General features: G+C 40.9%; 5 protein-coding genes across 10 annotated transcripts in view; 2 read left to right on the forward strand and 3 right to left on the reverse strand.

The window, feature by feature from the left end:
* The window catches only part of LOC119219137 (ras/Rap GTPase-activating protein SynGAP-like), a 31,116-nt gene extending 29,021 nt beyond the window's left edge, over positions 1-2,095 (reverse strand). Inside the window, exon 1 of one of the 3 annotated variants that reach the window (XM_062558498.1) lies at positions 745-2,095. The gene's annotated coding sequence lies outside the window, so the exon portion shown is untranslated. The remainder of the gene's footprint in view (positions 1-744) is intronic. The other 2 variants (XM_062558500.1, XM_062558499.1) reach the window with 2 other exon arrangements.
* A 1,110-nt stretch (positions 2,096-3,205) lies between these two features.
* Positions 3,206-24,193, forward strand: part of LOC119219708 (type-4 ice-structuring protein LS-12-like) — a 56,355-nt gene continuing 35,367 nt past the window's right edge. Inside the window, exon 1 of one of the 2 annotated variants that reach the window (XM_062558506.1) lies at positions 3,206-3,210. The gene's annotated coding sequence lies outside the window, so the exon portion shown is untranslated. Of the gene's footprint in view, positions 3,211-21,482; positions 21,488-24,193 lie in introns of those variants that run through there. The other variant, XM_062558505.1, reaches the window with a different exon arrangement.
* Positions 8,988-12,963, reverse strand: vps72a (vacuolar protein sorting 72 homolog a). 2 transcript variants are annotated; one of them, XM_037474919.2, is made up of 6 exons: positions 12,579-12,963; positions 11,301-11,453; positions 10,962-11,082; positions 10,657-10,833; positions 9,806-9,950; positions 8,988-9,687 (listed from the first exon to the last, which is right to left on the reverse strand). In XM_037474919.2, exons 1-6 carry the CDS (start codon positions 12,693-12,695, stop codon positions 9,297-9,299), a joined length of 1,104 nt encoding a protein of 367 aa, XP_037330816.1. In that variant the 5' UTR covers positions 12,696-12,963; the 3' UTR covers positions 8,988-9,296. The 2 variants fall into 2 exon arrangements, with proteins under 2 accessions (XP_037330816.1, XP_037330814.1); XM_037474917.2 differs by having other exon boundaries at positions 10,953-11,082.
* On the reverse strand, positions 13,412-18,075 carry LOC119219618 (leucine-rich repeat and immunoglobulin-like domain-containing nogo receptor-interacting protein 1). 2 transcript variants are annotated; one of them, XM_037474913.2, is made up of 2 exons: positions 17,734-18,075; positions 13,412-15,902 (listed from the first exon to the last, which is right to left on the reverse strand). In XM_037474913.2, the coding sequence occupies exon 2, from the start codon at positions 15,888-15,890 to the stop codon at positions 14,064-14,066; it is 1,827 nt and encodes a 608-aa protein (XP_037330810.2). In that variant the 5' UTR covers positions 15,891-15,902; positions 17,734-18,075; the 3' UTR covers positions 13,412-14,063. The 2 variants fall into 2 exon arrangements, with proteins under 2 accessions (XP_037330810.2, XP_037330809.2); XM_037474912.2 differs by lacking the exon at positions 17,734-18,075 and adding an exon at positions 17,459-17,575.
* On the forward strand, positions 19,492-24,122 carry ctss1 (cathepsin S, ortholog 1). The gene is made up of 8 exons (XM_037474095.2): positions 19,492-19,727; positions 20,110-20,230; positions 20,323-20,445; positions 21,891-22,043; positions 22,139-22,363; positions 22,801-22,966; positions 23,546-23,651; positions 23,742-24,122. Exons 2-8 carry the CDS (start codon positions 20,111-20,113, stop codon positions 23,839-23,841), a joined length of 993 nt encoding a protein of 330 aa, XP_037329992.2. The 5' UTR covers positions 19,492-19,727; position 20,110; the 3' UTR covers positions 23,842-24,122.

The raw sequence follows: 24,193 nt of genomic DNA on the forward strand, positions 1-24,193 counted from the left end.
TAACTTTTGGAAAAAGCAACTTTTAAATGCAAATTAATAAAACTCATGGTTTTATATGAAAGAAAATTGCATAAAATAGTATTCATTGACTAAAACATATGTTGTGCATGCTAATGTCAATTTAGCATGTGATACATAGGGCCTCATATCGAAGAACATGGTGCGTATTCCTAAGTTCATATGTTGAAACCTTCCATAAATTGCCATATCAAACATTCATCTGGACATTGCTAGAGGAGAAGAGTCTTGCTGGGCAGAAAAACAAATCACATCAGCGGCCCATTTTGCCTTTCACCAAACCTACACAAAGGTCTTCAATATAAACCGTATTATATAAAATATATTTAACAGATGACTGACAAGTTTCACAAGGACCCGGCGTCTATATGCAATTAGGCAAAACTTGAATTTTCTACCCACTTTGGCTGAATTCCCTACAGTCACCTTAGGTCATCTAGCCTAGAATACATCACCTTATAAAAAAAAAGGTTCAGCAAGACACTCCTACCTCCCCCCTCGCACACCTGACCGTCTGAGCAACGTTGGTGGCCACCAACAGCTGGTACAGAACCTCCCGCCTGTGTTGCAGAAAACCATCCAAACGACGAGCAGCTTCAGAGGCGCGATGAGTGAGCCTCCCCAGCCCAGCTGCCACCAACATTCAGTGACCACCTCACTTTGAGATGGGTAGGTATTTGGAGTATATCACATCATTTCCCACCCACACATGCATGCATAACTTACCCAAAAAAACAGGACTTCCTGGCAATGAAATCTTGACCGCTTAGTTACATCTGAGGTTGCAGACGGAATCCGGCGTGTTTCCAGGGCACTTAGGCAGGGGCTGAGGTTCCAGATCTACTTGCTTGTTGGGACAACGGTAGAATCAGTTTGTGCAGGCCTGAGAAACTGTTTTCCAAACACAAAAGAGCAGAGTTGTCCACTTTGAGGAACTGTTTCGACCTGGGGGCCAATCTGAATGTGCCCAGTGTGGGCTGCTCCTCCCGGTCTCACCTATGCTGCAGTCCGTCCATACATGCCTTTTGCGAAGTGCGAACGCCGTTGATGGGAAACGTGAAGCTGGCTGTCACAGTGGGGTGGGGGCGGGGGTGGGGCGGGGGAATCGGGGGGTCCCGTCGACCTCCAGCTCAGTCCATCACGGAAGCCAAAGCTCGCCTATCAGCGGGGGCTCTGTTGTGCAGCTCAGCAGCTCTCCTCTGCTTCTCCTCCTTCTCTCCTGCCTCTGATGCCTGTCCAGCAGCTCTACTGCAACCCAGGAACTCCGATGTGATCTCAATGCAGTTTCCTCGGCAATAAAGAGAATCTCCCCTGAAGGCGGTTTTTGTCATCTTAGTTGTTTGTTCTGGGCACGTGTGAATTCAAACAGCCCCCCCCTCCTCCTCCTCCTCCTCCTCTTCCTCCTCCTCTCTGCGTCGCTGTACGGTGCGGCGATGATAAGGAGTCCTATTAGCGCGTTTAGATCCACGGAGCCAATTAGTTCTTCATTTACCACTTAGCCGACATTAACAATCGAAACACTGCAGAGACCGACGACCAAACACAGGTGCTGCGTGGTTACGACTGCTGCACATCTATCCCCCAGGTTACCGATATCAATATGATGATGGTGATGATGATGATGATGATGATTATCAAAGCGATGCTGTGCGCCAACTCAGAGCAGCGTACAAACCAATGCTGCAAAAAAAGAGCGCACAAAATGACAAAACCCCCAAAACATCCGAGAGGTATTTACAGTCGGCATCCCGAGGGCATGCAGCGGCATCGGATTCATGCAGGTCTTTTTTTTTTAGGTGTTCGCTTCTTAGCCGGAGCGATTTAATCTTGGGAAGCTGCTGTACTTCACCCTGCGCGGCGTAACGACGTCCCCATAATCCACACATTCACTACGAGGAGGGGAGGGGGGTCCGGTGCTACATTAACGCGGTGTTCTTTGCGCTCTTTTGTTTTTTAGTCCATCGCACCTGTTTTGACTTAACGGCAATGCGTGAAAAAAAGGTGGTCGGTGAACGTAGAAGTGTGTCCCGGGGGGGCGGAGATAGCGCGTGAGATACAGAAAACAACGCCTCCAAATGCGGCTCGAGTCCGCCCTGCGCTGCACAGTTTGTTACACCCGAAAATCAAACTAAATAATTACAATAGCGGTGTAAAAAAAAGTTCATCGAAGTTACTTCTTTAATATGTATAGTGGGTGTCTGCCACAGGAGGGTTGTACTCCTAAAAGCTTCAAGCTTGCACGTATTCAAGCCTTTTAAAGCTTTAGGATCATTCAAGATGTCCTAATAACATTTAATGTGATCATTTTTTGATTAGGACTGAAGCTGCAAGGTCTATATGTAAACAAGAGGATGGTTTTATTTAACATTATATGCACCAGGAAAGCACAACCGGCATGATAAGAGACATTTTCATGAGTAATGCTAGTTATTTACATGATGGTATTATTGATGGTAATCTTTGATGATGTAGTTAATACCCCAAATGCCCATTGGCTGTTAATTGAATTGGACATATCTATAAATTGTCCACCTTTTTACAATACTCAAAGGCCTGTGTAACATTGAGTATACTAGTGAATAATAATTCCAATAGAAGCAGCAGCAGCAGCAGCAGAGATATCCAGACGTTTAGTGGGCGTTCGGACTGATATCAGCCCTGCCCTAAAACAAAACAATAGGTTGCGTTGGTGGGGAATGTTGCTTCAGGTATAGAGAGATATGACATATGATGAATTGCAGTTTGAGTAATAGACCAGTTTAGTCCCTAATATGGATTAGGAAAAACATTGGATGCTAAGTTCCCCATAAGTCAACTCAATAGCATCTACTCCTAACATTGCTGTTGTTTAACTTCGGCTGGATTTTAGAACACATTTTTGCACAGGAGGAAGACTGTGGATTTAGTTTCTTCAGATATTTACACATGAATAGAGGAATAGAATAAAAAGAGTCTTGTGATGTTCATATTGTATATATTTGACAGACTTGGAAAAACATGAACGTGTCTTTGAAGGCGCTCAGTGATTGGGGGGGTTTCACCCTGGAAAAGACAAAGTCTTTGGGTGACTCATTTTGATTTGAACATTCTGTAATCCCCTTAATTGTGTTAACTGAAAAAAAAGCCTGACAGTCCAACAAACACCATCCATAGGTGCAAAAGTGTGGAGGCATTAGTAATTGTTCTGCTTAAAAGCATTTTGTCTTTTAATATCTGCTATGTAAACATGTTACATAAACATGTATTGCTAATTGTTACATCCTGAATGTGTCATGGATCATTTCGTGGGCATATAAAAAGACTGCGTTACATAAATCCCCCTTAAAGAAGGGCAACCCAGTTATGTCTCCATATATATACATGATGTTGTTCAGGGGCTTCCAGGATTCCAGGAAAGGGGCTTAGCCCCAATGGGATAGGTATGGGTTGGGTTTTTTTTGGGGGGGGGGGGTGGTTGCCACAGATATCCATTGTTTCAAACAGTCCATAGATGTTCAGAAATAGTGTTATTTTGCTCTGTAGTCTCTCTTGCATTCAGTATATGATAACACAAGAGACAGAATTTCAGGGTCATGGTCAAATTTGACCACACAAGTATGAACTTTGACCTGACGTGAAACTATCATGAAATAATCTTGTTTAGGCTGTGCTTTGGAGTAGCCTAGGCCTGACCACGGATGCCTATACATTTCTACCACAGTAGAAGAAGTGAAACAAAAATACGTGTTCTTTCTAGACCACTGACCTCCATCACACCGGCCCTTCGGTCCTGTCGGTCTCCTGCTTCTCTCACTCATCTGACAATTGGATGATATCCCGGTACAATGTCGTTATGTCGAGACATGGCGTTTGGTCTTCACTAGCAGTAATTATTATTATAATAATGTTTTGAAACACTAGAGAGATTTATATTGATGCAAAGAGATGTCGATCTTTTTTGTATTTCAAAATTGCTGGTTCACACTCTTGTTCACTTGAGACCGTTTTTAACAACAGTTAGCTAAATAGCTAGTTAGCTAGATAGCATATAGTTAACGTTGCCCACTAATGTTACAATATTCCGTTTCATTTTCCTCAAAAAAACCTACATGTAAGGAGTTAACAATTACAGCCACATTCTGTAACTACCTGTACTCATTTACTTTGAGCTAAACTGGTTCCTGGTAGAGTGAGAAAGCCAGAGCAGCATCCCCCCCAAGGTCCTAGTGCCCGGGCATTGGACTGTTAAGCATGATGATGGGCTTTTGGCTTGTAGTTGTAAAGGGGGAGAAAACGTACACACCAGAACACACGAATATATCAAGCATGTCAAGAGTTAAAAATAATGTGTCCATTTGAGAAACAACAGTTTCATTTAATGACATTCCCAAAATGTTTTTTTTTAAAGGCAATAATGCCAATTTGCATTGGGAGGCTGCCCTTGTAAAATAGGCCTAACAACACTCCATGCTGTTGAACAGAAAATGTTAGGACAACAAAGACTTGAGTAAAGAAACCTTTCCTAAATGGTAAAAAAAAAACTCAAAATGAATAATTACAGGTTGGATCTGTTCATGACACAGAGGCAACATGCATTGAATTCACTTACTTACTCAAAGCAAAGTATAGGATGCAAGAAATTATTTGATGGGGAGAAGCAATGACAAGGACTAACTTGGGACACTGGAAAACACATGCAGTCTTCAAAAATACACCAAAAAAATGAACTGGAAATGAAACATCCCACTCTTTCACTCACTCTCATTGCTCACTCACACACAGAAACAGATACATCTCCATGGCAACTGATAAAAGAATGGCGCTGGTCTGTAAAAAGAAGCAATTGAGAAGAACTTGGATGGTCAGCAAGAAATGAATCTACAGGGGGAAAAAAACAAATTTTGAAATGAGCTGAGGAATCTAAACAGAACAAGCTAAATCAGTCAGGGTATAAAGAACATGGTACATTAATTTAATATAAAATAATCTGAATATAATCACACTTATGTAAACCTTTTCAATGCACAAAGAGTAGAACCTAAAATACTCCCCACCCAATTTAACTTTATTTGTTAAAATGTGCTCAATAGAAATCCTGCAGAATCCACACCAAGCAGAATTATTTGAGTAAAATGTGAAGGAGTGGAAGTTGCGCGGATGTTGCAGATAGCAGAAGAGAGAGGGTGGGCAACAGAAGAGGGGAGAGGACTAGGGAAGGAGTGTAGCACAGAGAACAGTACACCACCTACACTCGTCTCCATGGCAACTACCACACTAGAACGAGTGATAATGCAGTTCCCTCTCTTCCGATGCTGCAAACTGTTCAATTGGTACCATATGCACTGTGCCGTATGTGGGAGACAAAGCTTTCGGTATTATGATGTTGCTGATGATACAATAAATGTTTTCGATGTAATGCCTAAAAAAAAAAAAATGGCTAATAATATTTTGATTTCATTCTACATCCCGTTAAATCCGTCTATCCACCAGAGACTGTGGCTTTAGCCTGACACTGAATTCATCATCATCGCTTTAAGGGATAACTTGTTATTTTTGAATTAAATGTGTTGGTTGTTTTCCTCTTCGCCAAAGGAAAGTGGCACAGTGTGTGGGCAGCCGTTGCCTTCAAAGAACAACTATTGAGGGTGAAAAAAAGGCACGATAGAATAAATGCCTTTTCTCCCATCTTTGTGGTGCTGCTGCTGCTGGAAAGTGACACCATGACAATTCAAAAACCTTTAGACATGGTCTTGTGCTAGTTGTCCTTCGTAATCTCTTAAAAGGAAAGCTACACTGCTGAATACAGTCGGACCTGGGGCGTCACTTTGTGTGTGTGTATGGGGGGGTGACAACAAAATGTGCATACAATGTGTGCTAAATTACACGTCTTAACCCAGAGCGGGCTGGTGAGATTATCTGAGGCTTTGCTACACCCACCACCCTTCCTTTTTTTTTTTTAAGCGATCTTTTCACACAGAATCTTTCATCCTATTTTGGATTAATTTGGTCGTCTAAAGAAGCGCTTGTTTAGCCACCAAAGCAATGCAGTATACTTCTGTGATCATTCCACATACTTTTTCATACTGCTGGCAATAAAAATAAAAAAGAATCCTATCGTCACCGTAGTCTAGGGAGCATCTTCTTTGTCTGGTATGCTGTCACTCTATGGTCATTTGTTTGGCAGGCTGTTACGCTGAAGGCAAAGTGCAAACAGTCTGCCACTATCAACTCGGCGTATCAGTCGTCTCATTCAGTCGTCTAACCAGGAAAAAACTTCCTGATGGCGGATGTGCCTCTGCCTCTCACGTCAGCCCCTTTATTAGTGTCATGACGGAGACCATCGGACTGCCTGACAAGTGAGGAGGAGTTGCTCTTCGTTCCTGGAGTCATTGGAGGTGCCGGCTTTGTTGGTGGAATGCGACGTCACGACTAACAGTACAGCTCTCAATATTACATGTGGGATGCCACGCTCATATTAGAGTGCATTTCTGTTGCCAAATGATCGTTTTGGTTTTGTTTTAGCAGATCATTGTCATACTTAAAAACACCTATTGTTCACCTTCACCTGTGCAAAGTGACATTGTTCTAAAAAAAGGTTCACCTGGACAAGCAGTAGCAGTTTGAGCAACGATTTAATGTGTCTGACGACAGGGGGGGGTCTGGGGTCGAGGGCCCATATTTCTGGGGTTCCGTCACAGCCAGCCGTGCACTTTGTTTACAGTCCAGTATTTAACTTTTAGTGTGATTGTTCAACTAGTAGCAGTTTACAGCTGGTGGGTTCAGAGGTTGCATTTAGTCTTTTTTGTCTCTCTTTGCTCTACACAGACGGTTTACATGCATTCAACCAAGGCCTGCTCGAATGTGATTGGTCAATACTACTTGGACTAAAAACTAGACAATATCTTGGCCTGTTGCCTGCATATAAATGCAGATACTATAATGATCACGCCTCATCTCAAAAGGAACTGATGGTTAGTCTCATTATCTATTATTCTACTAATTATTTTCTGGATGCATTGATTGGTCTAAAATGACTACCACTATTGATAAATTAATAAATAAATCGCTTCACCTCTGAATATATCAGTTTGCCGTGTTCATCCCGATTGTGACGAATCTATTTTTTAATCAGATTATCTTTTTCATCAATCAAATGACAAAGAACATGAAGGGTAGTTCTGGATGAGATCATAAAAAAAGCATTTTCTTTTTTTTCCCTCTAATGAAACAGCAGCTTACAGGTAAAGATTATGAAATCAAGGCTGTGCTTTTTTTCGGCTCAGACAAAGACGTGGTTGGAGGCTCAGCTAGCTGCTCCGCTTAACATCATCAGAACAATAGAGGAACAGGAGGAGGAAATCCGCTTGAATGCAGCATTGATCCTTCTGGCAGAAACATCAAATCTAAAATTTGGGAGCTTTCCTTAAAAAAAAAAAAAAAGATTGTGCCTGAACCATCTGCTCGAAAGCTAAACTGATACGAGTGCTAATTCTGCAACATTTGTACCTGAAACTCCAAAGGAACCTCAGGTTCAGCTTCATGCCGTCGCCTTCGATCAATCACGTTTCCGACTGAAGGTTCAAAGTCAAAACTACCGTACAACTGGAAAAGAAACATGTAAAAGCTACTCGTCGTATTCAAGGAGCTGGATTTCGAACCCAGAAACCTCAGCAACAAAAGATTGAAATGATCATAGTTCCCCCGTGGACGTTTATGTAACACAGTGGCTACAGGCCGCTATGCAGGGTAGAGATTCATGTTCCATGTGAGAGGGGTCGAAGGTGACCAACACTCAGCGCAACTCAGTCACGTTGTTGCTCTGCGATTGTGCCCAGAGAGAATAAATATAGAAAACATCGTTTAAAGTCCTAGAGGTATCAACGGAACAGTGTTTTTCACTGTGACATTCAAGAGTGGAACTCAATTTTCTATTTCTTAACGGGAACTGAAATAAGAGCTTTTTCTACAAGCTTCACAACTGCCTGAAACATTTAAAATGGGCTCATTCAGAGTAATGGGATTCATGTGGAACTAAAGCAGAGAATTGTAATTGCTTGCAACTGAATGCTTTTTAAACAAAGACATTTTGTCCTTAAAAGTAAAAGTTTAGAAAGAATAGTTTTAATGACGCATCTCACAGTATCAGTAGAGTGAGGAAGGGTTTGAAGTTGTGAGGGGCATCGCAGATGGGATTCATGTTAATATGAAGCTGGATGGGTTGTTACAGGCTTCAGATTTAATAACATTAGGCTTCAAATGGATATTTTTGGTGGGAAAGTGGAGCATTTGTTAGAAACTAAATATATTGACAGTGCTAAAAAAAAAGCATTTTATTACAAAAAAAGCTGCCAATGTGCAGATGGAGAACTACTAGTTCTTCGTGCTGAACAAGCCTCTTAAGAACGGGCCAAACGCTTCGCCTGTGGTGTTGCTGCTTGCAGCTTTCTCGTGAACCGCTCATACAAACACACTCAACGCGCCACTTTCTCGGATCTTGAGCCATAACCTACCAGGACGGAGTCGCAGCTTCTCGCGCTTAGAAACAAAGATTAAATAAAAGGGGGGAGGTATCCTGGATCCCAGATTCAGTCACACATTATTTTGCTGGCAGTAACATGTTTTTAGGTTAGTATCCAGTCATAGACCAGGGAAACAGACTCACACACCGATGTGAACAGTGCATACAACCCTTCACTTGGGTGAAAATACAAACTGGCTCGACTCTGCTTCGAAGTGATCATATGCTCGTGTGGACCCCAGGGAAGTGAAGAATAGTTTGAGATACAGCGGCAGAAGGAAGTTCCGCGACTGCGAGTTGCGTCTCGCTCTAACTGCTGCACACGCGGCAGTCAATCGAGAACAGACTGGCAGAGTTGGACAATTGTGAAGTGGGTTGGATGACAGGTTGTCGAGATAAGCGACGGTCAAAGCCACGTAGAGACAGACAAAGATTCCTCGCTTTATAGGAAGATTCAATCTGGATTGTTACGGATGGTTGAGGACAATATTCATTTATTTAAAAAAAGAGACACCAGAAGAATTTAAAAAGAAAAGTCCCAACTGATTTGCTTGTGGTATTGTTATTACGTTCTTTTACTTCTTGTGATGTAATACGATCAAGTCAACAGTAGCACTGACAAACCTGTGCATGCGTATCGTTGCTTCAACAACTGTAACATGTGTATCACAGACACCGCCAAAACCACTAAACGCTGTTCCCCCCATAGACTCATTCTACCTCAACTGAAGAATCCAAAACGAACGCACTGACTTGGGTCATCCATCATTTCTAAAGTCTTCTATGTTGCCATAGCACTCTGCTTGACGACCATTTTCTGGCGGGACGCCTTCGCCGCCGAGGAGTCGAGCCCCGCCGCCGCGCCCGCAGTGTTTGGAAAGCCGTGAGCGGCCACGTATTTGCGGTACGCTTCCCGGATGATGCGGAAGGCCCGCGTGTTGGCGTAAGGTATGTCGGTGACCGGGTCTCTGTACAGCGCAGCCTTGTGGGTGACAGGACAGACCTCCTGGACGGGCAGCTGGGGACTCGGCTGGCCGCTGTGTGGAAAGGACGCCTCGAAGGCTTCGTCGTCGCTGAATGTTATGTAGGTACGGGAGCACAGGCCTCCCGCGGGCTGCTGGGAAGGAGTAGCAGGATTCTGCGGCGCAGTTTGAGGGACGTCCTGATCCAACCTGCAAGCAGAAAGTACAGGAAGTCAAAGCCGTTGAAGCAGAGAATTCTAGCAGACAATGATGGATCAAAAAGACAATTCTCTGAAGCCATTTAAGCCGAGCGGCGGATCAAGCGTACCCTTCAACATCCACGTTTTCTTCTTTTAAAACCGAGTGAGAGACCAGTGGCATCAGGACGGAGTGGTAACGGATGGTTGGTCCCTCAAACCGGCGCTTCTTGTGAACTTGTTTCTTCTTGTCTGCCTCCAGACGTTCATAGTTCTCTGCACGCACAAGTTGGAATGAATAAGGGCATCCATATTACCAGTTAATAAGTTAAGATAAATCAGAGACAAAATCATATTGGTCTGCTGCATGTTAGTCGCTAATTTACTAGTTATCAAAACAAAATATATCATATGTTATAAAATAAGAGATTTGGTGCATCCTCTTGCTAAACAAGTGGGCCACGTAAAATCAAATATATTTGGAATTCAGATATTGCATGTTCTCACACAAATTCCACCATGATTGTATTCATACTGTCACAATCAACAGACCCACCATTTTGTATCAAACGCCATGTTTGCGAGGTAACAAACTAGAACTAAATCAGATGTAATGTTTGTTAAGAGGAAGTACTAAGCCTACTATGAGTTTTAGGATAATTAGCCTTAATTCAACGGTTATGCAGTATTCCTAATATGTCTATAGTCATGCATCTTATGTCTATAAATTGACATTTTTGTGAATTACAATGTAAAAACCCTATTAAATAGTTACGTGCTTATTTTTTGGGAATGAATGAATGAATAATTATATATATATATATAAATTATATATACACAATTAAACAGACAAAGTCAGACAGTTTGCTCAGGCCACTCATCCCTGTAACATAATTCTAGTGTACAAGCTGACGCTTTGGCAAATGTACTTGACACAACCAAAACTCTTTCCACTTAGGTCACAGGACTCGTGTGTTCTTACCTAAAGATCGAATGTTGATCTCTGCTGTTAATTTGGCTTCAGCGAGCAGTTCATCTTGAGTGAGGGGCCGGTCCCGATGGGCACCTCTCCGCCGCCGAGGGGCATCCTGACGCTCTTGCAAGCGCAGATTGGTCTTTCGCGTATGTTCACTGGTGGATTGTCGCACAGACTTCCGAGCTAAAAAGTGATGAAAAACCCATAAAAGCCTCATGTGATGTTGTTTGTGTGCCTGTTTATGGGCCCTTTATAGAGAGCTATCTGAAAACAGTAAGTAAGCAATAATGGAAGACATGTACCAATCTTACTCTCGCCAAAATCTTGGAATTCTTGTGGAATCCTTCTTTTGAGCTCCACTTTAACTTTCTCAGTCTTCTTCTGTTCCTCAGAGGGTCTTTTTGGTTTGGGTTTTGCCACTTTTATTGGTTCCTTGGGTTAAAAAAGGACAACAAAACATCAACTGCAAATCAATTCAATTCGAGCATTCATTTTTATGTTTGTGTAGTGAATCTGTTACCAAAGCATAAAGTTAGGCATAAAAGCACATTTTATTCTGCACAGTCAACAACAACAAAGTCCCTTAAATATGAATAGATTTTACTTTTAATACATTCATGTAATTCAAAATCTGAAATGACTGTCACTACCTTATATGCTTTAGTGACCACTCGACTTTTCCTCCGAGGTGCATCATCCTCCTGGTCGCTGTCTGGCTCATCGCCCTCGTCGATGTCGAAGTCGCTGTCCACCTCGTCCTCTGTGTCTGAATGTTCTCCGTGATACTCATCGTCTCCCGATTCCTGAAAGCAAGGGAAAGCAAGGCTGAGACTATGAGATTTAGTGAGGGAGAGTCTCTCTTTACTTGCCTGTTCTGGTCAACCTCAACTTAGACTAAAGCCAGAAGTCCCTTGAACTAGAAGCTGCTTAAAGATAATCACAAGACGGAAAAAATATTGTAGCCGTGGTCACAGTTTCGGATTAATCACTTTGGCATTGTGGATTTGATAATCACGACAGTTGAAGGCCTTAATTGACACATTTTGTTGAAGCATCCTTTGGCATGCCTCTACAAAATCCTTTCATTTTAATGTTAGTTCACATCTATTGCATCTTTGACCTTGTATCAACAGACGAAAAACGGACAGGTCACAAGATATTTAAAAAATAATCATACGTAATATGTGATACTACCTTTTGCTTTTTAATAATTTGATGGAGGATCTAAACAATTGGCATTTTGAGCTGGAGCTCTGGGCTTAAAATGTATGTTTATGAAGCATAAACAGGTATATGGTTCAATCAGTACTAACAGCGCTGCTGACGACATGTACTGCAATTCAACTGTATACTAATGGGATTGTGTGTAACCCATCAATAAGGAAAGACTGAATATGAAGGATGGTTTTGAAAATAAGATAATCAACCTACTTTGCGTAATTCCTTCAATACATTCAACATAATGGATTCAAATGAATGTTCAAATAATGTATTACCGGGAGCTATGATTAGTTGCCATTAAACGTTATGTCATTTGGACTTTATGACGGGTTTTGGCAGTCAATCAGACAAAATTCAATGAGGAATAATGAAAAGCGGTATATTGCAATAGTAACGCCCAAGAAAAGGAATTGTCCCAGGACACCTTTTTGAGGTCTCCGATGGATCGTGATGAATAAACGTTAATTTAAAAAGGGAACAGCATACATATCAATTTGTATGAATGTTTATTACAAAAATTAGATTAAATGATCGATTATAGTCCATTTTAAGTGGAATATAATTCCATTCGATTATTGTGAAATTGTTTAACAAACTTCAGCTCCGGTAACGTTAGTTGATCAAAAACAAGCTAGCGGGAGCCCCAGAGCTAACGTGTTAGCCTACGCTAGCTAATCTGTGGCGGTCAGTTCGGTTCAGTAACTCACATCATTGAAGCCTCCATACGTAGTTTTGTAGAAATCATCCTCTTCTTCAGCGTCAAGTAGTTTTGACATGCGGTTACCCGCAGTCTTTCTGGGTTGCCGGTCTACTGCCAGAGTCATGGCTGATATCTATAAACAATGCGAACAAATGTTTGTGTTTCCGACGTTAGCTTGCTAGCTAGTGCAGCGCTTACTTAAGAGTTATAGGTTCTTTTTGGGTACCCTTTTACCTCTCGATTCAATGCATTTATTATCTGTTTCTATGCATATTTTGTTTTGAATACTCCTGAAATGTTGGACTATAAACAAAAAGCGTTTCCTAACAGCTAACTTTACAGCTAAGACTTTCTGCTGTCTTCTTGTCTTACATCCGGTGCAACTGTTGTACTTCCGGGGTGGGAGGAACAAGTTTACAAAATAAAACTGCATAAATACAACAATACCACAACATTGTGTACATGCATAGTTAAAATAGCTTTGTAACGTGTTATTTAATTTTAAAATAACGTCGTGTTTTTCTTGTCTAAAACTGTGTTTTGTTATGCGATCCCGTGTTGACTTATCCGTTAAATTATCCATATTTCCTTAATTGTGTACTTTGTCATCAGCTTGTTTCAAAGGATATTACATGTGTGTTATGTGTGTGCCCACTGTCTACCATTATGCAATACTTTAACTTAAAAATCCCTTTCTTTGTGCATGTTTAGGTAAGCTATTATTTACTTATTGTTCAAAAGATTTACACAATTAGTGAATCAGATGTTTATATCTATATTTTAGGGAAAGATCAACTTATAAAAGCACCAGACAAAACACAATTTTACTATATGCTGCTGTTAAAAAAGAAAATCAATGAAGAGATTTATTGGGGAATTGAATGAAAACACACATTGAATACATTCAATGAAAAATGAGTTCAGCAATAAGTGACTATTTTACTCTTCTAGCAAGCAAAATAAACACATTAATTAGAGGTTACACGTTATCTGCAAACAATGTGTAAATTTACTTCAATATAACGTTAACATGGTTACCATCTGAGGTAATTATTTCATTTTAAAAATTATTTTTCAAACGAAATGTTCAAAACAAAGAAGTTCTTTAATGCAAAAAAACAAAGGCTTAAGTAACAATGAATTAATTTATGTCTCTTCATGTCACATGCATTATGCTAATTAAATGTATTGCTTAATATAGCTGCTTTACATTCAGGGTTTGTTATAGTGGAGCTTGACAAGGATGAAAAATGAAAATGACGTCCTCTGCTAGTTTGGATTTTCCCAAATGTAACTTAAATCCTAATTATTGCTATAAGGACTTATACCAGCACAATTTACAGTATTTATTTTATTTACTTTTTCAGAATGTTGGTTGGAGCTAACAAAAAAGTCATCCTCTGTTGGATGTCTATATGCTCCAAAATGTAGTTAATATGGAAACAGAAATGCAAGTTTTACAGTTTAATACCCAAATCGTACCATGTGAAAGTCAAATTAGTTTCATGGTGAACCTGTTTTTCTCCATAGAGTTGCCTTTCCCTCCGTTACTGCTTGCCACGGTGCTTCGCGGGACGTAAGCTATCGTGGCTGTGTGCTTTATTTGGCCTTTACTCTTACTCCAGAAGAACATGAAGATGAAACATACGCTGACGGAGCTGAAAAATGAAAGAAGTCCTATGGTTGCCACGACTAATAATGTCTTTAAATCAAATGTGATAATCTGATTTCCATTGACACGTGGAGAGGCGGACGGAAAGGTAAACCAACCTGTGAGACGAAAGTGTTTTTTACCGGATGATGGAAAGACTGGGACATGAAGGCTGACGGTCAGGCTGTCGTTTCCTGCAGCGTTAGATGCCACACAGAGATAAGTACCACTGTCTTGAGGTTGCGCATAGCGAACCTCCAGCGAACCGTTAGAGACAGCCCGTATTCTACCAATGGGAGACAGGGTTTTTAGCTGAGGGCTCAACCAGGTGACAGATGGCACAGGGTCACCTTCTGCAATGCAATATATCACCACCGTGTGTCCTTGGTCTACTTTCACTTCAGGAGGTTTGCGGTTCAGAATTCGAGGCTGCCGACATGTGAGCAGGCCCGGCAGCTCCGCTTCGGTGAAGTCGAGAACATATTGTCCCTGCAAATGAACCGAGGTAGAGCAAGTTGGTGGATTTCCACCAAAGTCCAGATTTCGTCGCCTCGGCACCACCCACAGCAGACGGCAGTCGCATGCTAGTGGGTTGTTATCAAGTCCCAGAGTTCTTAGGTTGTCCACTGACTGGAAAGCTCCCGCCTCGAGTGTGGTGAGAAGATTTCCAGATACATTCAGCAATTTGAAATGAGCCAAACCTTTAAATGCTTCGATTTCGATACGCACCAACAAGCAGCCCACCAGATGGAGCTCCTGGAGTCTGAGCATGTCTCCAAGCAGGTTCCCTTGAATGTCGGTGATTGGGTTAAAAGAGAGGTCAAGGTATACAAGATATACAAGATGATGTAAAGGGATGTAGGGGACCACTCTAAGGTTACACTGTTTAATGGTTAGAGACGTAAGATTTAGGCCAAAGAGACTGTTTCCCGACAGGGTCTCCAGCCAGCGGCATCGAGTAATGACGAGTTCCTTGAGGCTCCCTAGTTGACGGAAAGAGTAGTTTTGCAGCGTGGCGAAGCCCAGTTGGTGAAAAAAAAGACTTCTTAAACCACTGAGCTGTGTGAGCGCCTCTGTCGGCACAGCAGTGAGGTTGCAGCCATCAAGGTGCAACTCTTGCAGACTGGTCAAGCCTGCGAAAGCTTGATGAGAGATAAAAACAATGTCATTATCTGACGCTTTAATAAACCGAAGGGCAGTGAGGTGACGAAAAGTAAAATCTATAAAAACAAGGATCTCATTGTTGCTTATGTCCAGTACCTTTAGTTTTGGCAAACCAGCAAACACGCCGACAGGAATGAGCTTCAGGCGGTTACGAGCAAGACGCAGAGTCATCAGTCTTTCCAGGCCGAGAAATGCTTCCACTTCCATTATTGCCATAATGTTGTCACTCAAATCCAAATCGATAAGCTGCGGCAAACTTTGGAACTGCTGTTGCACCAGAGCCTTGATCTTGTTGTGCGTTAGGTTTAGCAGTTCAGCGTTTTGTGGGAGACTGTCGGGGACTCTGCTAAGTTGGCCGTGGGAGCAGTTGAGCTGCTGCAGCGCGGCGTCGCAGCGGCACGACTGTGGACACGGCGGCGTCTCAGATGACAAAGCCACACTCGCTGCCAAGAGGTAGACAGCTCCCCAGCTCAGCCGTTGGTGGACGGCGATCCCCTCAAACATCTGGTTGGCTTCCTGCATGAGAGACAGAGATGAGATTAGAGTGAAATGTCACATTAGTAGAGATGGGGGGGGGGGGGGGGGATATGACTTACTGCAGCACGTAGTGTGAAGGTGTGATTTAGTGCATTTATCAGTTTTTCAAATATGAAATGAATGTTTGATTTTGCCCCATCTGTTTTATTTTTATGTGGTTTGCATTTCTTGAATATTCCAGGATGAAACACCACAGAGGTAACAGTGAGGTCATTCATCCTGGAACAGCCTCCTTAATCAGACCAAGTCAGCACGTGTTTAAAAGACACCTAGTAACTCATTTGTCTTCCCCGGCTCTTTCTGGGTCTTTATAACTTTTATTTTCTGGATTTATGGCACCGCCTCTATTCACTGACACCCACCAGAGTGAAAAATACTTGGCTTTTATTACATTTAATATTTTTATGTCAATGTCTATTTAGATATTGTGGTAAATTTGAAAGTAGATTGCAAGCTGAAAATATCTTATTTGTTTTACATTTTGTGGAGAATTTATTTAACAGGATTATAATGTACGACAATGTAGCCTGTGGATTTGTTTGAACTTTGCTAACCCATTGCTGAATAGGAAACAATCATATTAATGGGATCAAGAGAGGATATTGCTTTTCGATTTATTTATTTTGATCTTCATATTTTACTGTGAGATTCAACATTTGAGACCTACAAAACGTAGTACTTTAATTTTAAGCGCGGAATAAATGTATACCTAACTAATACAAATATGATAAGATAAGTCTTAATTTGCTGATTTCCTGTCTTAGAATATCAGCACTTTAAAACTTTTTTCTTCACTCCAAAACACCACATCAACAGTGTTTGGCTGCAGCCAAAAGCAGATTAAGGTCTGAACTTGTATTTTCTTACTGCTGAGATCTAGAATCATCTGACAAAGGTGTACATGGAAATCCAAGTTTGACAATGCAGATTATGAAAGGTATCTCTATTTATGTGAACCCTCGCAAACCCTCATAAAATTCACCACTAGGGGGCAAAAGGAAATAAGAGATCCATTTTAGGTTGTAGAGGTTCAATGATTCACATAATATTCAGCAGTTTGTATTGACATATATTATGAACATGTAAATAAATGTGATTTATTTTAACCTGGAAACAAAATTACCAGGTAAAAAAGCGACGGTAGGGCTGTAAAAACAACTAAGGGATCAGCTCATAAAAATGTGTGACTTGCTGAAACACGTTTAAATTGCCAACAGAGGGCTGGGAAAAAAGTGCGATGCCACCCTCAGATCTGTGCACATGTTGTTGTGCTGAACGATGCAACACTAAAGAACATGTGAGAAGAGAGACAGACAGAAATGTATGCAATATTTACAACAGTGCAGGTTATGAAAGAAAGCAGATTGATTCCTGATCAAGTTTAAAAACACGTTATGCTAAATTATTTTTCATTTTCATCAAATCATTTCAGTAAAAAAAAAGAAAGACACTTAAGATAGTGTAATATTCACAGAGCGCATTTGGGTGAATGTCTTGTTCTTTAACATCATACTTTTGTGTCCTCTTTTTCTCACCACAGCAAAGGGTGGTGAACTGGGGAATACTGTCTGCCTGCTGTTGATGAAATCAGCTCTCCAGAGCACCGCGTGATGGAGACTGACTCCTCCTGACCTCCACTGGGAGTTCACCTGCTCCAGACTGAAAACAGCGTACGCAGGTGAAATCACAGCTATTTGCTGCGGCTTGTGTCTTCAAGAGCACCAACACAATACCATTCCGATCTTAAAATGCTCAGAAAAAAAGGAATTGTGTGGAAGGAAGCAAATGAAAATGAGGTATTGTAACTCACCGGCTCTTCAGTCTGCGAGGCTTGTCATTGTGATAGCTTCATTTTCCCAATTGTTTTGTAAAAAAAAAAAAAAGCAGCCGATTTGCAAGTGGGTTTTTCTGAGATTGTCACTGGATACATTGTAGACACAAAGACAGAGAATTCAAAAGCGCACAGCTCATCTTCAAAACCTTTTTATTGCTCAGAAATAAATCCAGATGAACCCTGCAATGGGAGAGGAATAGAGAGACATGTCATTACAACAAAGCTTCATCCTCCTCTCCGGAAACGTCCAACGCCCGTAGAAGCGCGTTGCTGCGGGTTTGGTTTCCCTGTTGCTTCGCTGTCCTCATGGCAACAACAACCTGGCTGTGGACGCGTGGGTGCTCGGAGCATGCTGGGGGATTATATACACTAGCTCCTGGACTGCCTCCAACACGCTGCACTGGATGACAGGAGGCAAGAACTCAGGTCAGCCAAATGCTGAGATTTAGGCGCAAACACCAGATGGGAAGGAATTTAAGCATTGTCACGGAGAAATAAAGGAACTGTGGTCCCTCAGAGTCACTGTGAGCTTCGTGAATATAACGGGTGTAAATTTAATTGGGCAACATGTGAGTGTTTATTATCAGAATTTCCGTTCTCGCTAAATATGCTTTAATGTTGACTTTTTTGTTGTGTACTTTGTGTGTGTATAATGCGTGAAACACTTTGGGCTGCATTACTGTATAAAAAGTGCTTCATATAAAATGCTTGCTTGCTTAATGTACACATTCAATTAAAGTTTTTTTTCTTAAAGAATCAGAATCAGGCCTGCCTGGATTATGAGGAGTGTATGTGGGCATCAAAAGGTGCTTGATCACCAAAGAAGAAGAGCTGCTGCTGAGTCAGGAACTTACCATCTGGTACCTCCAGGAACCTGCGGTCATCAGCGAATCTGTGCCCAACCCCGGAAGAGAAAACCAGTGACCAACGCCAGTTCCAGCCCCGGCCAAGTCAGAGGTCCTGAATGCATAATAACCATGTGTATATTTATCACTGTTGTGCTCTGTCATTGCTGCTCCCTGTAGTGGTGACAGCTGTGACGTCTCCGGGTAATTATCTCTTTTTTATTAGATAGAGTGTGGTGGAGAGATGACGGGAAAAGACAGGAGGGAAATATGGGGGATCCTCTACGTCAGCAACTTTATTGTTTATATATTTTTAAAATGAATTTCAATAACATTAGAATGTATTATTTTGCAACAACTGGCATGTTATAAGTCTGCAGTAAACATAGGAAAAAAATAAAAATCTGATCTGATATTAAAAAATGACACTTCTTGTTGTTGTTTTGTTTTGCTGTTTATCGGGTTGCTGCAGCAAGTGTTAACACAAGGTTTGAACATATTGCACTTTGAACATAATATTATACAGTAAATATGAAGCACACATATGCAGCATATCAAGCAGGATAAGAAAATATAGCAAGACGATATTCAAGAGGAGAAAACCCAAGGTTACACCTCCTCCTGCTGATAACATCCAGCATGTCCAGAACCAGAAGAGAGCTGACGTAGTTTCTTTGCTCAGAAAGCTCTAATAATACACTCGGCCTGTTATGCAACTACAGTGAAACTGCATTGTAGTTTCCATCACCAAAGGTGATGCGTGGTCTTTCCGAAGATTTTTTAAACACTTTAATTATGACGAATAATCTGTGAGTTTGCCAAATAGTTTTCTTGTGAATGTAATTTTTTTCTTGTGAATGTAATTTTTGGTTTACATGCATTTCTGTCATGTAACTACTTCCCCCTCTTGCACTGGAGAGGTATTTGTGGCCACTGCAGCTTGCGGTAAATTAGATTCACATGACAACTGGAGATAACATGCAAAACGGGGTAAAAAAACAACATCTGCTTGTGTAAGAGGAAACCATACTTCCTCTTTTACATGCTGAAAGTTCTCTGGTTTGTTTAAATCGGTTTCACTTCCTCACCGGGACAAAATAACCCTGTTGATTGTTCTGCGACAAGGTAAGTGCATCTCTTCTTATTTATGTAATAACTCTTTCTACTGCTTTAACTGCTTTAACGGTCACAAGCTCAGGTCTCCAGGGTGTGTGTTAAAATAGTGTGTATAAATAAGAGGGTTCAAACTATTTTCCGATAAAAGAAGCTTAGAGATTACAGAGAAACCGTTTTTACCTTTTCCTCTTTGAGGCAAAGAAACCCTTAAAACAGACTGCTAGGCTAAAAAAACAGCCTGTTGCCTTCCCTTATTTCCTATCAAAGTTGTACTGGACTCATTTTGCTTTCAACCATGCCTACGTTTATTAGTCAACTCATCGTTTCAAATAAGCATTAAATCAGTCAGTCTGGGTATGTGATGTGACTATATTTGTCATTCCCTCTGCAGGATGCGCGTTTTGTTCTCTGTGTGGCTTTTGGCCTTGCAGGTCCTCGGCAACGCTGCCCCGCTCTTCCACAAGGTTTGGGATGAGTGGCGGGTCAAACATCACAAGGTTTATGGTAACGAGGTAGGGTTGTGAGGACCTAATTTGTCCCTCTTCATCATGCTACTCACACGCGTATATACCATCAGATCATCCACTCTGCGTTTATGTTTCAGACTGAGACCGCTTTCAGGAGAGCAGTGTGGGAGAAGAACCTGCAGGTAGTGTTGAGACACAACCAGGAGGCCTCAGCAGGAAGACAAAGCTTCACGGTGGGACCCAATCATCTGTCCGACATGGTAGGAAAACATTTGTGATTTCAGTCCCGTGCATGAGTGAAGGTGTGCTTGCGCCATATTCATTGCATATAATCGGTATTAATAACCCAGGAAGCAGTTTTTTGATCACCTTCACCAAGCTACAAGCTTAACTTGCAGCTGTTGGTGGAAAAAATTGTACAATATGTTATTTGTAACTTTTCTTTTTCCTTCTAAATAATTTATATAAGTTTTGAGTGCTCACTGAGCCTGAATTTTGTTTGGTGCCTTTTGTTGTTAGGGTTCAACTTTTTTCACATTGATTTGATGCATTTTCCTTTTTGGTATTCTGTCTTCATTTCTTTGTTTGTTCTTTCTGTCTATTGTTTTTCTTATTTATTTATTTTCTCTGTTGCTTTTCATCGGGTCGTTATTTTCCTGTCAGTTTTGTTTGCTTGTATTTCGTTCTTTCTTTGATGGTTGCTGTTTTGTTTTTTTGTTTGCGTGCTTCTTGTTTTCATTTGTTTGCTTTTTTTATTCCGCTCTTTCCTTCCGTGCTCCTTCGTATTCTTGCATCTTTTCCTCCATATCAACTATGCCTTGCATTATGTGCAGACATGTGCTTGACATCCTAATCTTCAGTGAGTTTAGACTCATGGAGCTCGGATGAGGCAAGACGTCAACGACCAACATTGTAAATTTATATTTAAACCTGCACCCTATGTGGCTTAAAATACATCCTGATCTATAGAGCAACTCCAATCTCACTTAAAAAATCTGATTAACTCAACCCAGTATGGCCTCAATCTCAATAGTGTAGAAGATTACATCAGGGAAGGCTAAAGTTACTTGTAAGGTTTATGTACATGCAAAGTAGAATTAAATGTGTAACCGTGGTGCAAAGGTTGGTTCTCATTGTACTAAAATGAAGACAAATAAGAAAAGAATATTATGATGATTATTCAACTTTATGTTTTGTAGTAAAATATTATGCACTGTACAATAACATAATAAATGTAAGTTAAATGTTATTTTTTTATGTTAACCTTTTTCAGCCACCACAGCAGTCTAGGACTGTCAGTAAATAAGGGGAAGACATGAGATGCTGGATCTAATGTTATCATGACTAAAATAAAGTTTTGTTGAATTTATGGACTATATTTTGTTCTCTTTCTCCTAAAAGCAGACATTTTACTCCAAAGCTAACTTAAATACTTGACATCAATTCCCGAAGTAGGGCAATTGTCTAGTGGGGTATTGGGAGGGAGGAAGAACCAGCATTGCATCAGTTCCTTTGTTTCTTAGACCAGAGCTGTTTCACATGTTTGAGAGAAACTTTTAGAAGAGCACGATTAAAGGATGCCATGCATTGTATGGTGTCCATAGACATCTGTCTGATCAAAGGCACTGCTGTGACAAAGTACAACTTAGTTTTGACATTGTAATATTTGCATTTCTTCAATTTACCAGCCTTCTTCTCTATTAAGACAGCTGATGAAATCAACGAGAAGCTGAACGGCCTGAAGCTGGAGCAGCCTGTTCATTTGGTAAATGGCACCTTTAAGGACGGCAGCGGCTTATTGACACCTCAGAGTGTGGACTGGAGGAATGACGGCCTGGTCAGTCCAGTACGAAACCAGGTAAGCAATGATTTGTGACCAGCTACTTTAAATCAAGCAAATGACAGCAATCTATAAATAAGCTGTGGTAATGAACTCCGTTTCTCTTTTGCAAGGGGTTGTGTGGATCCTGCTGGGCCTTCAGCTCTTTAGGAGCTCTTGAGGGACAGATTAAGAAGCGAACAGGTGTCCTTGTCCCCCTGAGCCCACAGAACCTGGTGGACTGCAGCACCAACGACGGAAATCAAGGCTGCAGAGGAGGATACATCTCCAAATCCTTTAGCTACATCATCCGCAACCGAGGCATAGACTCAGAGAGCTTCTACCCCTACGAACACAAGGTGGTCCTGGTGTAACTGCATTATTATTTCATTCACCATCTTTATCTTCAAGCAAATTGGTTTAGTTTGGATGTTCAGTAGTTGAGCAGATCGGATTTTAACCCCAAGCATCATTTCTTCTGTCATTTCGGATAGCCTTTAAATTAACTTTCTATATTTATATATGTATTTGTAGAACTATTTAGCTGAAGTGAGAATCTTAACCAGCCTAGTCATATTTACACTGTACAGTGCGATTAGATGAATAATGTACATAATATACTGTGTAATATTCATGTTATGTGCATATTCAACAATACAGCAAACAAGACATAACCTCTTAAGATTGTGTTTCAGAATAAAAAAAACAATATGACAATATACAATATAATAATATTAACCAATTTTTATTAAATAGTGATGAGGATATATTGTGTGATTCTGGTTTCTATTTAAAGGACGGTAAATGTCGGTATTCTGTGAAGGGAAAGGCCGGCTACTGCTCTAATTTACACATCCTCCCGCGAGGAGATGAGAAGACTCTGCAGGCTGTGGTGGCGTCAGTGGGCCCCGTCGCTGTGGGCGTGAACGCCATGCTGCCATCTTTTCATTTCTACAGAGGAGGTAGGGCTTCTGTAGACTGATGAGTGATGGGTTAGTTAGTGCAGCTCTGAACCCTGGTTTGGTTTGAGTCACACCCGAGTGAACAGAAAGCTACTTCTATGAGATATCAGGGTAAATTTAGATTTAGATGACTCATTATAGCTCATATATTGGTTGATCAAAACAACCTAGGCATTGCTGTCATTTTCTGTTTAATTTCTTTACAGTTATCACAATCATCATTTTCTGTCCACTATTGTATCTAGTGGACTGGAAGCTGTCAGGAGTAATCAACCACAAACAAATAGGAGGTAATTACAGCCTGGAGTCTCAGTTAAATTAGTTTAGTAGATAGTATACCCACTAAATAAGTTGATGAAGTGGCACCGACCCACAAAATCCTAAATGGAGATAGTGTCCAAACACAGGGGATGAATGACATCATCAGGAAAACTGTGGAAGTAGTAGCGTGCGGGTTTGTTCTCATTCGTCCAGAGTACAAAAAGAAGAAGACATCAGCCGTATCTAAGCTGTAAGGTGATTCACGTTATAATAGAAGTAAGTCTATTGTTTAACCTGTTACTCTTATATGTCATACAGGTTTATATAACGCACCAAACTGTAACCCAAAGTTCACTAATCATGCTGTGCTGGTTGTGGGCTACGGCACAGACAGAGGACAGGACTTCTGGCTGGTTAAAAACAGGTGAACGGATCACAAAGCAAGAACGGGTTCAATGAAAAGAAATGTTTGACCGATGATAAATATTAAATGTAAAAGGTTTTGTGATTTCAGTTGGGGAACTGCATGGGGAGAAAAAGGCTTTATTCGAATGGCCCGAAACAAGAATAATCTCTGTGGCATCGCAAGCTTTGCAGTTTACCCCACGCTGTGAAAATCTGACCCGCACCTGAATCATTTAGATAGAATTAAGTTTTCATCTTTGAGGTAAGACGGATGACAGTTCGTACCCGTCCTCCATGTCGTTGAAAAGAAAGATATCTTGCTTCATTTTGCTAAATCTTCTTTGTTAGTCATTCTCAATTATGTTTATTATGATTTTTTAATTATTGCTTCATACTTCTTCCCTCACTTCCTTAAAATTTTGGCACTTTGTTTAATCAATGTGATATGTTTATTTGTACATGTTGAACTTAACATTTACCAGTTGGATTTGCTCCCTGTTTTGTATTATTGAATAAAGTTATTAAAAAATCATAGGTGAGAATATTACTCTTTTTGTAAAC

The sequence above is a fragment of the Pungitius pungitius genome, chromosome 17 (assembly GCF_949316345.1).
Source record: "Pungitius pungitius chromosome 17, fPunPun2.1, whole genome shotgun sequence".
Taxonomy (NCBI): domain Eukaryota; kingdom Metazoa; phylum Chordata; class Actinopteri; order Perciformes; family Gasterosteidae; genus Pungitius; species Pungitius pungitius.

Excerpts from the sequence above, each read along its gene's own strand:
- vps72a (XM_037474917.2), bottom strand. The coding sequence starts at position 12,695 with ATGACTCTGGCAGTAGACCGGCAACCCAGAAAGACTGCGGGTAACCGC. Across the intron at positions 10,834-10,952 it reads TTTTGGCGAGAGTAAGATTG|CTCGGAAGTCTGTGCGACAA; the intron begins GTACATGTCTTC and ends ATCACTTTTTAG. Across the intron at positions 9,951-10,656 it reads GATCAACATTCGATCTTTAG|AGAACTATGAACGTCTGGAG; the intron begins GTAAGAACACAC and ends TTGTGCGTGCAG.
- LOC119219618 (XM_037474913.2), bottom strand. The coding sequence starts at position 15,890 with ATGTTTGAGGGGATCGCCGTCCACCAACGGCTGAGCTGGGGAGCTGTC.
- ctss1 (XM_037474095.2), top strand. The coding sequence starts at position 20,111 with ATGCGCGTTTTGTTCTCTGTGTGGCTTTTGGCCTTGCAGGTCCTCGGC. Across the intron at positions 20,231-20,322 it reads ACAAGGTTTATGGTAACGAG|ACTGAGACCGCTTTCAGGAG; the intron begins GTAGGGTTGTGA and ends TTTATGTTTCAG. Across the intron at positions 20,446-21,890 it reads CCAATCATCTGTCCGACATG|ACAGCTGATGAAATCAACGA; the intron begins GTAGGAAAACAT and ends TTCTCTATTAAG.